Source organism: Mobula birostris, chromosome 2 (genome assembly GCF_030028105.1).
Source record: "Mobula birostris isolate sMobBir1 chromosome 2, sMobBir1.hap1, whole genome shotgun sequence".
Lineage (NCBI taxonomy): Eukaryota > Metazoa > Chordata > Chondrichthyes > Myliobatiformes > Myliobatidae > Mobula > Mobula birostris.
The window spans coordinates 28,413,089-28,429,855 of NC_092371.1; the positions used below are offsets into that span (position 1 = coordinate 28,413,089).

Here is a 16,767-nt window from a genome sequence, read left to right on the forward strand (position 1 = left end):
CTGCCAGAGGAAATAGTTGAGGCAGGTACATTAACAACATTTTACAGGCACTTGGACAGTTACAAGGATAGAAAAGGTTTAGAGGGATATGACCCAAACATGAGCAGGTGGGTCTAGTTTAGATAGGACCCTTTGGGCTGAAGGGCAGTTTCCCATGCTGTATGACTCTATGACCATAAAGCTCCTTTCAGGCTCTTCTAGAAGAGAAATTCTACCTAGTTTCTGAAGATGCAGACTTCAGATATAAGCAGCATAGTCCTTTAGTTGTTTTTATGAGCATGAAACATCTAACATGCTGCAAACATTTGCAGAGTCAACTTCTGCATACATGTAATTTCTCTTTTTCTAAGAAAATTTATCAACAAAATAGAATGAAAGGTTAGCTTGCATCATATTAGTTCATACACCTGAAATTCTCTCATCCTGACTATTCACTTGCAAATTATCCTTTATCTAAAGACACTTACAACTTAATTCTTTCCTTTATGATCTGCTGCTAAATCCTATATTCTTCAGGAAAGGGATCCGGGGTTGAACACGTTTACATTCGTTTCTTGCATTTTCTGTCTTTACTTTAGACCGGCGGGGGTAGGGGGGGGGGGGGATGCTTAAAGAAGACTGTAATTATGAGCTTCAAAGAATGTAAACAGGCTATTGAAATGGAAGGACCTAGCAGTTGATCCTTATAGTGGTCCCATGTAGAGGAGAAGAAAATTTTGCAAGAAATGAAAAATGTAAAGGATTCAATTCAAAAGGTATTTCAAGACCTGAATGTCCATTTGCACAATCTTCAAAGGTGGCAGGAGTATTAATAAAGCTACTTGTAAAAACAAAATATGCGGGTTCTTGAACTTTACAAATTGAGCCAGAATTCAGAAACAAAGAGGATACATTAGCATTTACAAACTATAATTTAATGCAACCAGCGCATTGTATCTAATTGTAGTCACTACATTCTAGAATAGCATCTCTACAGCGGGTACAAGCAAAATTTAATAAAATGAACCTAGGGATGGAAGGCTTCAATTGCATGAATAGACTGGAGAAGCTGAGATTATTTTCCTCAGCGCAATGAAAATAGAAATTGAGAGTGTTCAAAGTTATCAGTCAAAATTAATACAGAGAAACTGTTTACAAGGATAAGGTACGCAAAATGCTGGAAGAACTCAGCAGGTCAGGCAGCATCTGTGAAAATGAATAAATAGCCAACATTTCAGGCTCAACAAAGCAGTCCCCCGACTTACGTCAGAGTTCACCAATGTGGAGGAACCTGCATCAGGAGCACCCAATGCAATAGGCAACTGCAACAGATTTGCAGGTGAAGTGTTGCCTCACCTTGAAGGACTGTTTGGGGCTCTGAATGGAGGTAAGGGAGGAAGTGAATGGGCAGCCTAGCATTTCTTTTGCTTGCAGTAATATGTGTCAGGAGGGAGATTAGAGGGAAAGGACAAATGGACAAGGGATTCACAGAGGAAGAGCTCCCTGCAGAAAGTGGAGAGTTGGGGGATGCAAAGATATATTTGGTGGTAGGATCTTGTTGAAGGTGGCGAAAGTTTCAGAGAATGATGTGTTGAATGTGGAGGCTCAAGGGGTGGTAGGTGAGGACAAGAAGTACTGTATTCTTGTTAAGACAGCGGGTGATGGGGTGAGCGCCAATATCTGGAAAATGGAGAAGATGCAGGTGAGGGCAGTATCAATGGTGGTTATATAGTTTTGCAAAGATGGAAGGATTGAGAACTAGACGCAACAGATGTAAGTGATTGCTTTAAAAAAACGTGAGCAACTCTTTCCAATGCAACATGCAGTTATGTTCTGATAATGTGGTGTCATCAGAGCTTTTTCAGGAGAATTGGTTCGTTAAGGGAAGAAAAATTAAAAAGAGACAGAAATAGGACTAACTATGACTTTTACTAAGAGCCAACATAGGCTGAAAGGGTATGAAATGTATAGTGGAAGGTTTTATTTCATTATTGTATTTAGACTTACAATGTGGAATAGGCCATTCTGGCCCAACAATGCGTGCTGCCCAGCAAACCACTTTTTAGCCCTAGACTAATTGCAGGAACGATTTACAAAGACCAGTTAACCCACCAACTGGTGGTACGTCTTTGGACTGCGGAAGGAAACCGGAAACCTGGAGGAAACACACACACTCACAGAAAAGATCTACAAACTTCTTACAGAGGGCATCAGAATTGAACTCTGATGCCCTGAGCTATAGTAGTGTCTGAAGTTTCCACTGTGACAGAGTACATGACAACAACTTAGAAGTATATTGCACCTTTACTGTTTGAAAAATATTTCAAATATTATCATATTTGACACTAGGGAGACGAGAGTTGATATTGGACCACTGGAAAATGAAGCTGGAGAGGTAGCAATGGAGAACAAAGAAATGGCAGATGAACTGAATAAATATTTAGCATCAGTCTTCACTGTGGAAGACACTAACAGTGTGCTTGAAGTTCAAGTGTGTCAGGGCAGAAGTACATGGACTTTAGTAAGACATTTGACAAGGTCCCGCGTGGGAGGCTGGTCAGAAGGTTCAGCCATTCGGTATTCAGGACAAGGTAGTATTTTGGATTAGATATTGGCTTTGTGGGAGAAGCCAGAGAGTAATACTAGAGGATTATCTTTCTGACTGGAGAACTGTGACTATTGATGTGCCACTGGGATCAGTGCTGGTTCCTTTATTGTTTGTTATCTATATCAGTGATCTGGATGATAGTGTGTTTAACTGGATTGGCAGATCTGGAGATGACACCAAGATTGGAGGAGTAATGGACAGTGAGGAAGACTATCATGGCTTGCAGAGGGATCTGCATCAGCTGGAAAAATGGGCTGAAAAATTGCAGATGGAATTTAATGCAGGCAAGTGTGAGGTTTTGCACTTCAGTAGGACCAGCCAGGGTAGGTCTTACACAGTCAACGGTAGGGCACAGAGGAGTGTTTGTAAAACAAAGGGATCTAGGAATACAGGTCGGTGATTCATTTAAAGTAGTGTCACAGGTAGATAGGCTTGTAAAGAAAGTTTTTGGTATAGTTGCCTTCATAAATTAATGTATTGAGTATAGAAGATGGGATGTTATGTTGAACCTGTATAAAACATTGATGAGGCCTAATTTGGAGTATTGTGTATAGTTTTGATCAGTACCTACAGGAAAGAGGTAAATAAGGTTGAAAGAGTGTAGAGAAAATTTACAATAATGTTGTCGGGTCTGGAGGACCTGAGTTATAAGGAAAGATTGAATAGGTTAGGACTATATTCTTTAGAACGTAGAAGATTGAGGGGAGATTTGATAGATGTGTACAAAATTATGAGGGGTATAGATAGGGGAAATGCAAGCAGACTGTTTCCACTAGGCTGTATGGGACCACAACCAGAGGCCATGGGTTAAAGGTGAGAAGTTTAAAAGGAACATGAGGGAAACTCTTCACTCAGTGACTCATGAGAGTGTGGAATGAGCTGCCAGCACAAGTGGTGCACTCAAGCTTGCTTTCAATGTTTAAGAGAAGTTTGGATAGGTACATAAATGGTAGGGATATGGAGGGCTATGGTCCCGATGTAGGTCAATGGGAGTATTCAGTTTAAATGGTTTTGGCATGAACTAGATAGGCTGAAGGGCCCTTTCTGTGTTGTACTTCTCTATGGCTCTATGACTGTTAAGTAAGTGAAGTTGTCCATAATAGGGAGAAGGTGCTTGGGAAACTGAAAGGTCTGAAGGTAGATAAGTAACCAGGACCAGGTGGTGTACACCCCAGGGTTCTGAAAGAGGTGGATGAAGAGATTGTGGAGGCATTGGTAATGAGCTATCAAGAATCACTAGATTTTGACATGGTTCCAGAGGACTGAAAAATTGCAAATGTCTCTCTTCAAGAAGGGAGAGAGGCAGGAGAAAGGAAATTGTAGGCCAGTTTGTCTAACCTCAGTGTTTGGGAAGATGTTGGAGTCGATTATTAAAGGATGCGGTTTCAGGGTACTTGGATGCACATGATAAAATAGGCCACAGTCAGCATGGTTTCCTTAAGAGAAAATATTGCCTGACAAATCTGTTGGAATTCTTTGAAGAAATAGCAAGCAGGATAGACAAAAGGACAATCAGCTGATGTTGTGTATTTTGATTTTCAGAAGGCCTTCGACAAGGTGCCACACATGGCTGCTTAACAAGTTAAGAATCCTTGGTATTACAGGAAAGATACTAGCATGATAGAGCATTTGCTGTTTGGTAGGAGGCAAAGAGTTGGAATAAAGGGCGCCTTTTCTTGTTGGCTGCCAGTGACTAGTGGTGTTTCACAGGGGTGTGTGTTGGGACCGTTTGTTTTTACACATATGTCAGTCATCTGGATGACTGAATTGATGGCTTTGTGACAAGATTTGTGGACAATACAAAGGTAGGTGGAGGGGCAGATAGTGTAGAGGAAGAATAGAGGCTACAGAAGGACTTAGACAGTTTAGGAGAATGGGCAAAGAAGTGGTAGATGGAATATAGTGTCAGGAAGTGTATGGTCATGCACTTTGGTAGGAGAAATAAAAGTATAGACTATTTTCTAAATGAAGTGAAAATTCAGAAATCAGAGATGCACAGGAACTTGAGAGTCTTTATTTGCAGATTGAATTGGTGGTGAGAGGCAAATGCAATGTTAGTATTCATTTCAAGGACTAGAATATAAAAGCAAGGATGTAATATTGAAGCTGTATAAGGCACTGGTGAGGCCTTACTTGGAGTATTGTGAGCAGTCTTGGGCCCCTTATCTAAGAAAGTATGTGCTGACATTGGAGAGGATTTAAAGGACGTTCACGAAAATGATTCCAGGATTGAACGGCTTATCATATGAAGAGTGTTTGCCTCTGGTCCTGTACTCACTGGAATTCAGAAGGATGAGAGGGATCTTAATGAAACCTATCGAATGTTGAAAGGCCTTAATAGAGTGGATGTGGAGAGGATGTTTCCTATGGTGGGGGAGCCTAAGAGAGAGGACACAGCCTCAGAAGAGAAGGATGTTCATTTAGAACGGAGATGAGGAAGAATTTCTTTAGCCAGAGAGTGGTGAATCTCTGGAATTTGTTGCCAAATCATTGGGTATATTTAAGGCAGAGGTTGGTATATTCTTGATTAGTCAGAACATGAAAGGATATGTGGAGAAAACAGGAGATTGGGGCTAAGAGGGAAATAGATCAGCTATGATGAAATGGAGCAAATTCGATGGGCCAAATGGCCTAATTTGCTCCTATATTTCATGGTCTTATGGTCTAAAGCACAGAAAGGGGCCCAATTGAATGCCTTAATTGATTTTAATGTATTGAACATAAGCCTGATTTATACTTCTGCAGCAACGCGATGCCGTAAGTACTGCGTTGCCGCAAAGCCGACGCGAATCCCTACGCCAGAGCCTGTGTTGCTGCGACGCGCACCTCTCCCAAAATGTAACTGCGCGTCACAGCAATGCAGACCATAAGAATTGTGATTGGTCCGCTTGGTAGCATCGCATTTCATCCTACACTGCGATAGCTTTCCATTGGGCAACTGAAGGGCAGGGAAGGAACTCTGGCTGCAATCCTTTCCATAAAGCTTTACAGACCTCCGAAATAATGGAGGACACATTTCGCTTTTACGAAAAAAGACACTCGCTTCTTGTTTACCCTGAGAAAGACTACCATGACCATGAAGCCTTGCATGGGCAGGTGTGTGCGCAAGCGTGACGTGCACGAATTGCAGAGCAACGCAGACACACCAACGCACAAGTGTAAATGCTCACAATGCGCGTAGGGGGTCATTTGCGTAGGTTATGGCGTCGAGTTGACGCAGAGGTATAAATCAGGCTTAAGTACAGTGCCAGTAGCCTGAATCATGGCTTAAAGTAGGGCAGAACTGTGAACATTATATTCCTGGAAACAGGGTATTCTGAAAAGGTAATGAATAGTAAAAAAAAGTACAATGGTGTCATTGAGTAAGGAGGATATATGTGCTTGAGGGATTAATATCAAAGTAGTGGCAAGGAAAGAATTTCTAAAATTGTTCAGAAGAACATCTTGATTGGTTTAAGTATTAAAAATAAATAATGTGAGGAACAGTGCTCCTCAATTTATATGGATAATTGAGAATATGGAATGATCTAAAATAGAATCTTAATTGGAGAAGGACTAATTTCAATAGATGTGAGAGAATATGGCCAGGGTTAAAGCAATACTAAATAGATAAGACACTAACTGAAAATTGAAAAAATTCTATAGAGCAAGGTATCAGAAGGCCTTTGATAAGGTCCCACATAGGAGACTAGTGGGCAAAATTAAAGCACATGGTATTGGGGGCAGGGTACTGACATGGATAGAAAATTGGTTGGCAGACAGGAAACAAAGAGTAGGGATTAACGGGTCCCTTTCAGAATGGCAGGCGGTGACTAGTGGGGTACTGCAAGGCTCGGTGCTGGGACCGCAGCTATTTACAATATACATTAATGATTTAGATGAAGGGATTAAAAGTAACATTAGTAAATTTGCAGATGACACAAAGCTGGGTGGCAGTGTGAAATGTGCGGAGGATGTTGTGATAATGCAGGATGACTTGGACAGGTTGGGTGAGTGGGCAGATGCAGTTTAATGTGGATAAATGTGAGGTTATCCACTTTGGTAGCAAGAACAGGAAGGCAGATTACTATTTGAATGGTGTCAAGTTAGGAAAAGGGGAAGTACAACGAGATCTAGGTGTCCTTGTTCATCAGTCACTGAAAGTAAGCATGCAGGTACAGCAGGTAGTGAAGAAAGCTAATAGCATGTTTGCCTTCATAACAAGGGGAGTTGAGTATAGGAGCAAAGAGGTCCTTCTGCAGTTGTACAGGGCCCTGGAGACCAGACCTGGAGTATTGTGTACAGTTTTGATCTCCAAATTTGAGGAAGGACGTTCTTGCTATTGAGGGAGTTGCAGCGTAGGTTCACGGGGTTAATTCCCGGGATGGCGGGACTGTCCTGTGTTGAAAGATTGGAGTGACTGGGCTTGTATACACTGGAATTTAGAAGGATGAAAGGGGATCTGATTGAAACATATAAGATTATTAAGGGATTGGACACGCTAGAGGCAGGAAACATGTTCCCGATGTTGGGGGAGTCCAGAACCAGAGGCTACCTTTTGAGAATAAGGGGTAGGCCATTTAGAACGGAGTTGAGGAAAAACTTTTTCACCCAGAGAGTTGTGGATCTGTGGAATGCTCTGCCTCAGAAGGCAGTGGAGGCGAATTCTCTGGATGCTTTCAAGAAAGAGTTGGATGGAGCTCTTAATGATAGCGGAGTCAAGGGATATGGGGAGAAGGCAGGAACGGGGTATTGATTGTGGATGATCAGTCATGATGACAGTGAATGGTGGTGCTGGCTCAAAGGGCCGAATGGCCTACTCCTGCACCTATTGTCTATAAGGTAGGGAGACTCCCTAAGTGGTAAAGCAAGAGGAACAAAATTTAGAACACCATGGATGGTGGAAGAGGGGAAGAAATGAATCAACTAAAATATCTCACAGTAGCAGAGGTAGTAGAAATAAAGGATAAAAATTAATAAGGAAATAGTATCAAAAAGTTCGACTGTGCTTAAAATAAATAAGTCAAAAATAGGACATAACCTAATTTGATGAGAGAGGTGATGGCAATTGTGGAAAGGCTTGCCCAAAACATTCAGTTAGTCTTCGAGCAAGAGGTGCTAAGGAATTCGAAAATGGTTAATGAGCATCTTGCTTGGAGAATTTTATAAACAATAATCAGAGAAACAGTAAAAGGAATATAGAGAAGATTGGGTTCATAAAAGAATCAACGTGGATTTATTAAAGGTAAATTGTATTTCATTAACATAATTGAATTTTGATATATCAGGAAATTTTGATCATGCAAATGCAATTGATATTATCTAAATTTTTCAGGTACTTGACAGATATTTAAATAGTGAAATTGAAGATATAAAAAGCAGCATGAGGGATATAAAAGTGTATTAAGGATAGAAAGCAGTGTCTGTAGAAACTGAGTCAAAAGAGAGGATTTACACTTAGCAGATTGAATTCATGCTCAGAGGAGACAGTTTATGCTCAGATGAGAAGTGTTTTTACTTCTCATCTCTTCTGAGAAGAGCATTTATATGCAGGAGTAAGAGTTACTATTCAAGTGGGTTTTATAGAGATTGAGAAGGGAATTTGCTTAGAAAAGAGATGATGCTTTGATTTGCTTAGAAAATAATATCAGAGATTTGAAGGCTTCTACCTGGCATTGTTGAGCTTATAGTCAAAGAGAAGCTTTATATTAAGGATCAGGGAGGAAGGACTTATACTAAGAGCACAGTGTATATATGTATGTATTGAGAGAGTGCTTATGAATGGAGCAGGGTGAGTTTATGTAAGGAGAGTTTTTAGAATATTGGCCTTTATAAATCAGAGTATTGAGTATAGGAGTTAGATTGTTATGTTGAAGTTGTATAAGACATTGGTGAGGCCAGATTTGGAGTATTGTGTGCTGGTCTGGTCACCTATTAACAGGAAAGATATCAATAAGATTGAAAGAATACAGAGAAAATTTACAAGGATGTTGAGGACCTGAGTCATAGGGAAAGTTGAATAAATTGGGACTTTATTCCCTGGAGTGTAGGAGAATGAGGGGAGATCTGATAGAGATGTACAAAATTATGAGGGGTATAGATAGGGTAAATTCGAGCAGGCTTTTTCCACTGAGATTCTTTGAGACTAGATTTAGAGGTCATCCTGTAGGTGAAGGGTGAAATACTTAAGGAGAATCTGAGGAGGAGTTTCACTCAGAGTGGTGCAGGTGTGGAACAAGCTGCCAGCAGAAGTAATAGATGTGGGTTTGATTGCAATATTTAAGAGAAGTTTGGGTCAGTACTTGGATGGGAAGGCAATGGTCCAGGTGTGGTTTGATGGTAGTAGGCAGAATAATATTTCAGCAGACTAGATAGGCCAAATGGCTTGCTTCTGTGCTGTGGTGTTTTATTACTCTAATTATTTGGAATCACATCCAGTGTAGACAGGTTCAGGTAAAAGCTGTTTCACTGATAGGCCGTGTACATTGAAGTTAAGTGACAAAAGAACCAAAAGTAACATGAAGGAAGTGACTGATATAGTAAATGAAATGTATAGGTTGGAACAGTAGCTTGTACTGTTTCAATATTGCAATTCGAATCAAAAAGGAAAGGAATTGAGGGGTAATGGGAGGTGGGTAGTAGAGTGGAATTAATGTGATTTGCTTTTACATGAAGTTAGTATATTCTCAGCAGGTTGTATGACTTCTATTTTGCTGTAACCATGCTGTGGAGGAGAGGATTTGTTCTCAGGAGATCGAATTTTACGCAAATAATTGGATTTAAAAGCAGAAGTAAGAGTTCTTACAGAACACACCAGCAATCTGCTAGAGAAACTCTGGATCCAGCAGCACCTGTGAGTTACATTTGTCAAAGTTTCAGTTCTTAGAGGGGAGCAGATTTATGTTCACATAAAGAACAATTTTGCTTAGAGAGTTGGTTTAAGCTCAAACGACAGAAACTTTATTCACAAACTTCATCCAATGTTACATAGAAAACCTACAGCACAATACAGGCCCTTTGGCCCACAAAGCTGTGCTGAACATGTCCTTACCTTAGAAATTACCTAGGGTTACCCATAGCCCTCTATTTTCCTAAGCTCCAGGAGAGAGTTCTACCTTGGACAAAAGAGGGTTTATGTTCAGTGAGGTAATCTGTGCAGTAACAGATGAGGGTTAATTGTCTAGGAGAGAAGGTTTATAGTCAAATGGAGACAATGATGCCCAAAATGAGAGAAGATATAGTATGTAGGAGAGAAGCAATGTACATGTAGAGGAGGGCAGGATTTTGCTCATAGAGAGAATTTACATTCAGAAAGGAGGTGAATTATACTCAGGACAGAAAGCTTATCATCAGAGTAGAAAGGTTTATGTTCAGGTTAGCAAGTTTTTGATCAAAGGAAGATGGATTTATATTCTAAAGTGGAAGTGTTAAAACAGAAAAAAACTATATTTGCAGGATAGGGGAAGAAAAATTCCAGAGTGAAATGAGAATTTATCAACAATAAAGTGGGTGTTTAGTCTTGAGTGAGGTGATGTTTTATTCTCAGAAGGAAGTAAGTTTATACACAAAATTTATATGGTTATTACTTATGAGAGAGAGAACTTATACTTGGGAGAGCTTATTTGTAGTTAGAAGAGTTGTACTGTGAGAATGTGGGATCCCAGGTCTAATGTGAGGTAATAAGCAGATCTCTAAGACTGGCCTGCAGCTGAGAGTCAGGTCCTTGTGTTTCTTTTTGTAATGATGTCCATTTTCTCTGGTTTATGCTTTCTGAGAGATTAGATGTGAGATTTCTTCACTTCTGTGTGTGAGGGACAAGTCCCTCTGGTGGTGGGTGAAGATCAAATTCCTGGCTTTGTGCTTTGAGGCCCAGATTTCTGGGGTTGTGCTAGAAGTGTTTAATCGCTGTGTTCACTGAGGATGGAAGTTGGATTTTGTTGTGGGTAAATGATTCTACCACAGTCCTCTATGTGTTGTCCCTTTTGTATACCTGTCTGTAGAGCTGACGCTGAACTGTGTGAAAGTTGCTGCTTGTTTTCTCCTTTACAGCTCATTCTTGACTTTCTCACCAGTCAGCGGCTCCTTTGAAGCAAATCCTCCGTTTGGTGAAGAGCTGATGGACAGTATGGTCACACATATGGAGGTGAGGGTCCAAGGTGTTAGCCTGTATTGCAAAGTAGACCAAGGGTAGGTCAAAGGGTTGCATTAACACATAGTTAAAGTGTTTTGTTTCAAGGAACAAGAACTTTAATAGTGAGATATAGATCAGATTAGCATCACTGCATGAAATTATTCATTTCTATTTTGCGGCCAGATTGTGAGGAGAATATTATTTACCTCCTTTTTTGTGAAACATTATATTTCGTCAGCTTTCATGTACCTTGCATGAGAACAGGCCAGCAGATACTATGGCATAGTTGTCCCAGTTCTTAATATGGATCATCTACCATTTCAAAATCTCCCACAGTTCATATTGTCCTCAAATCCTTCAGCTTTTCTCTCATATCTTTCATCTGTAGAGAACCATGATGACTGGGTTGATTTTCACTACTCTCCAGTATGGTGTTCCACAGGGAGATCTAACTCAGAGAAATATAAACCTTTTGCATTCATTCCCACTCGCAGCTTCCTTCATTTAGAGAGGAAGCCAAAACTCTGTCGTGGCTGCTCAAATAATTAATCCTAATTTATTTGTCCTCAATAATTTTAATGATTTGAGTCAACCCTCTATTTAAAAAAAAACTCCCAGGATACAAAGCATAATTCTGTAACAATGTCTCTCTACTCTGCATCATCAGGCACAAAAGGTCCCTTCATGAGATGGTTAGTAAATGGGGACCTCTGCACCAAATCTATTAGAATGCTATCTCTGATCTTCGTAATTTTGTGATTAGATTCATTCATGTTCTTCTCTGTACCTAAATTCTGTTCTATTTCTTACATAAGAAATAAAAACTAGATTAAACCATTTGGCCCTTGAATCAGTTGTACCATGCAATAAGATTCAGGCTTATCTGAAAACTCAGCTCCATTTTGCTTTGAAAGTCCCTTTTCCCTTGATTCAGCTGATATTCACAATGGAAAAACACTTCAACGTCCATCAGACAACATCTTATCTTGATACGTGAAACTTAGGTTAACATTCCAAAAATGGAATAGAAGGCACTAATCAGTAACATATTGTAATAGTGGCTGTACCACTGGCTCTTACAGATCAATTAGAAATGGCATTTTAATGGCATGATTGATGTTAGCAAGAATCCCAAGACTTTAGATTTGCTGGGTGTGGGGTCAGATTAGCTTCACAGTCACAAGATGTGGCACCATTGAGGTGGAAGCTGGATTGTGAATAATGAAAAATCAGTTTCAATGTTGAGCACTCTTGGGAGATTCAGGCATAAAAGGGCTAAACACTAGTAATATCCCCAGACCATCAGAAACTAAAACAACCTGCCTTCATTGAAAATTGTGTGTTTCCACGATTCAAAATTAAAATAAAATGGTTCTTTTGTGGGTGTATGTTTGTTATTTCTCTCCCAGTATCAATGATAATAGGATGTACAAGCTAGTTTCATTAAATGAAAGGGCTGATATTAATGTTGTGTCTTGCTAGCTGCACCAATTTCTTCACTGAATACATTAGAAGCATGAGAAAAAGGGAGACCAGTCAGTCCTTTCGTATTATTTGCCAGGCAACCAGATCATGGCCAAGTTATATCTTTTCATCTGTCTGGATTCCGTTGTCTTTAAATTGCTGAATGCTATCAAAAAATTATCCATTTCTGTTTTGAGGTTTTCATCTGATCTTCTCAACCACTTTCTTTGGGAGAGAGTTGCACATTGTCTCTGCCTTTAGTATGAAAAAAAATCCTTCCTAACACATCATTCTTCAAAGATTCAGCTCCAGTTTGAAGGATGTGTGGCCCTCCCCTGTTTGTTTGTTTGTTTGTTTGTTTATTTATATTTGGAGATACAGGGCAGAACAAGCCCTTCAACCCACCAGTTTAACTCTAGCCTAATCACAGGACAATTTACCTACGCGGGACAAATTAACCAACTAACTGGTTTAGCTTTGGACTGTGGGAGGAAACCAGAGCACCTAGATAAATATCACAATCTTTGTGGAAGAGAAGGTGATGCTCTGTAGCATATTCCACACTTCCAACGTTCCATTGTTGAAAGATGATTAATGTTGCTGTACTTCAAGAGCACTGTTGGCTATGACTTACTTCGTAGTATTTTGAGGATACAAGAGACACTACATTAACGTTAGTCCTTTCATTTAATGGGGCAAATAGTAAAACTAGCCAATAATTTCCACAGATGTTATTCAAATTAGTGCTCTCAATGCATTTTGCAGTATTACTGTGTTTAAAATTTAATACCTTAGCAAAACTTCTTGAGTCCTTTGCAGTAATGCTGCAGAAGGAGAGTGACACTTAGCTACTTAAGTATGAGTCTAGACAAATGGCTGAAAGCTTGGGCAAGGAGGCAGGTTTAAGAAACAACTTAAAGAAGGTAAGAGAAATAGAAATTCTTAGAGATGGTGTTCCATTACCTAAGACCTGAGCAGCATGATCAGTATTGGAGAGCTAAAGGAAATTAGGAATCACAGTATGCCAGAATTAAGGACTGAAGAGATGTAAGATACTTGAAAGCAGAGAAATTGAGGATCATAAATTCTGGAGCACCTATAGACTCTGGTCACCTTGAAATTTGGTCCTATTCAGTGTTTCAATCTTCAATCTGATCCTCACTATGTGGTACAAAAATGGTGATTGTTTTCGTTAAACTTCCCTTATTTTCATGGTTCATGATGCAGACCATGGATTGGTTCTGTCATTTGAATTAGACATAGCAAGAGCTCAAGCTGTTATTCTCTCCTGGTGATATCCTCCTGCTAGGTCAAATGATTCTCTCAATGAAACTAGCAGGATGTAGAAAGGACAAAGTTAGCTAGATACCTCTTTTAAGACCTTGTAAAAACAAAAAGGCAAGAGCTGTAAGAAATGAGCAGTACAAATGCTCAAAAATCAAGTTGATGAAAAAGGAAAAGACATGGCCTCTTTAAGAGTTTTTTTGCTCACCCATACCATGTTTCTGTTGCATTAGTAGAATAGCAACCTTTCTTCTTAAAGAGATAAAATTTGCCCTCAATTTATTAACTATCATAATCAGGTTTATTATCTCTGACATACAGTATGTCATGAAATTTGTTGTTTTGTGGCAGCAGTACAGTGCAAGACATAAAAATTATTACAAGTTACAAAATAATTAAATATATTTAAACATCCCCCAGTTATTTTTGTTAAGGTAGTGTTATAACTTTTAAATAATTTGTTTATTTCAGCCAGAAATGCTACCAAACTCTATATGTTTACTACTGTATATTCATTGTTATAGGGAAGATGTAGGTGATTGGAGTCAGATCTACCGGTATTTGGAAGAGCAAAATATCAGTCACAGGACATACCTCCATTTCTAAGCTAGTTAAAGTCTCAGATTTGTCAGCAATGTGCATGGACCACAATTATACTTCACTTTGTATCTCTGTGTAGTTTGCAAACCCAAAAATCACAAGGTGAACTGTTGTTATCACTGCAATCTCCAAGTCACAAGCAATATCATAACTGTTAAAGGTTTTACTAGTACTGTAAGATTCCATACATGTAAAGTAACATAATAGAACAGTCATACAATTATATACTGTAATTACTAAATCATATACCAATCAATTGGAAAATGAGTTACAACAGGAGCTGTGTTATGGATAGGCAACCAGCTTTTCTTAATATACTTGAACTTTAGATAACTGTTTTGAAGATCACAAAGTTAAAAAGTTGTACCCAATTAAAAATCACCAAACTTAAAGCTGCTGGGGTTGAAGGTCAGCTTTAGAAAATCGTATTGGCATTATGAATACAGCTTTTGGCAATTGGGCTTAATGTACTATTGTAATATATGAGACAAAAAAAATCAAAATCCATAAATGTTGAGACTAGTTTGCTATAATTAGCATGGAAAGCATGAATTGCTTTGTGAATTAGACCCTCCGTTATGCACAGTTGAAGGAGCTGCCTCTAACACCAAAGTAAGTTGCATAGAAAAATTTACATAGACAAATCTGACAGTCCTGTGAAAAAGCTTTATGAAGAATTCTTCAAGATGATGCAAATAATTTTTGGTAGCCTGACTGAAGGAATCATATCTTCAAGACTCAAACCTTGGACACTTGGGCTTAACCATATTACTAAACTGAAACTCCTTTGTAGATCATGGATCATCTACCTCGAAGTCCTGTTTTAGTGTCATTTGTTAAGGAACTGTTATTGCATAATGCTATTAAGTTAGTACAGTCTCACCAGATGGAAAATGGCAGGTTAAAATGCAATACATCCAGTGGTGTATGACACAGGAAGAAACTAACGGACAGAGACTGTGGGTTCTTTTCTTGTTCATGGGCAAAATAAATGATCCCAGAAATACAATGATTGCCATCTAATCAAACATACACAGGAGATGCATTATAAGTTGTCCAGCTTGTCAAAGCAGGGTTAAAAAAATACTTGCAGTAGGTATCCTAAAATGTTACAGTGAGCAGATCTTTGAGAAATTGGTGTTTGATGACTGATTTATTAATGGTTGTGACTTGTCCCACATAGAAAGGGACTTCCAAGTAATCATATAGCATTTCACAGACTCTTTTTAAAAAAATAAACGTGGCTTCACTTGCAGTCTGAAGAAGGAAGTCCTGGAAAATATAGTCTTTCATTTAATAATAACTGTCTGCAATGGACTGATTTACCTATCAAGGAAGCCACTCATGAATGTAGAAAATGATAGATTGTTTAAAGCTAGTAGTCTTTGTGAGAGGTCTTGCTAGTTATGCAAGGGGATGGGCATTAAGTTCACAAAAAAACTAGAGTTTAAAAAACATCCCTTTGGAGCAACATCACTTACACTAACCTTATAAATTTTAGTTACTTCCTTCTTAGAAAAATGAGACCATAAAAGCACTGCCTGTGAGGTGAACCTTAATGCACTATTCAAAGGATGCTAGGATCGCTTAAAGACCAATCTGAAATAATATGTCAACGTAAATGAAAATTGGGAGCATACAATCATGTTAAAAATTTGGCAAAGCATTGTTCAGAAATGCACAACAAGTTTAGAAACAAGACATCCAACTAGCTGAACAAAATAAGCAGATATAAACTGAAACCGAGTTGATACAAAATTTAGATTTAAGGAGAGGTGCATCTTTAGGAAGATCCTTTTCCTGTTAATATTTGTTAAAATGAAACAGGCCTTGAACCTCATTCATAGTTAGGCATGAAGTTACAACAGCCAGGAACATAGCGGCATCTACAAAGTTCCTTGAGGACTCATCATTGACCAAAAGCTGACTTGGGCCACTTAGTAAGAAATTGTTTATGAAAGTAATGTTGCACCATCAAAGTGAATAGACCTTGTATAGCGAGGGAGGATCAAAAACTCTACTCAATCCAATACCTAGCAAAATAAATATAGAGAATGCTGACAGCCTTCAGTAACTCAGGTGGCTCTGTCAAGAAGGAAACAAAATTAATGAAAATCAAAAACAGCAGATGCTGGAAATCTGAAATAAAAAGAAAACACTCAGCAAGTTGCAGAGAACCTGAGGAAAGACAGAGTTATTGTTTCGGGTTGAATACCTTTCATCAGACCTGAATTCTGATGAAGGGTCTTTGAGCTGAAATTTTAATTCTTTCTCTCTTTCCACAGAGAACAGAATTAAACTTGAACTTTTATCAAAATTATTAGAGTCAATGTGTCTGATGAGAAGGTAGGTTGAAGAGTTGGTCATCCATTGAGAAAGATATTGGCTTGACCTGCTGCTGAAAGCTGTGAAATGGAAACATCTTTTCTTTACTATTAACTGATCCCTGTTAATTTCTTCCTCATTCAGAACCTGCTTAGGAGTTCAAGCGAGCCTCTGTCATTCGTTGTGTTCATCCCAGAATGGAGAAACCCTCCAACACCAGCTCTGGTCCGGATGGAGGAGAGCAAGTTCAAGCGCCACCAAATCCTAGTCCCAGCTTATGAGCATGAGTACAGAAGTGGAGCGCAACACATCTGCAAAAAGTAAGTTTTGTACGAACATGAGCGACAGGTTTATTGAATTATTTATCTCCTGCATCCAACGGGATGGACTGAGAGTT

General features: G+C 39.1%; 1 protein-coding gene across 8 annotated transcripts in view; it reads left to right on the forward strand.

Moving 5' to 3' along the window:
• The window catches only part of pcif1 (phosphorylated CTD interacting factor 1), a 138,997-nt gene that overhangs the window by 112,544 nt on the left and 9,686 nt on the right, over positions 1–16,767 (forward strand). For 3 of the 8 annotated variants that reach the window (XM_072239253.1, XM_072239263.1, XM_072239246.1), the window contains 2 exons: positions 10,616–10,709; positions 16,515–16,690. In XM_072239253.1, the coding sequence (XP_072095354.1) occupies positions 10,616–10,709; positions 16,515–16,690 (270 nt within the window). Of the gene's footprint in view, positions 1–9,256; positions 9,420–10,615; positions 10,710–16,514; positions 16,691–16,767 lie in introns of those variants that run through there. The other 5 variants (XR_011882703.1, XM_072239269.1, XM_072239277.1 and 2 more) reach the window with 5 other exon arrangements.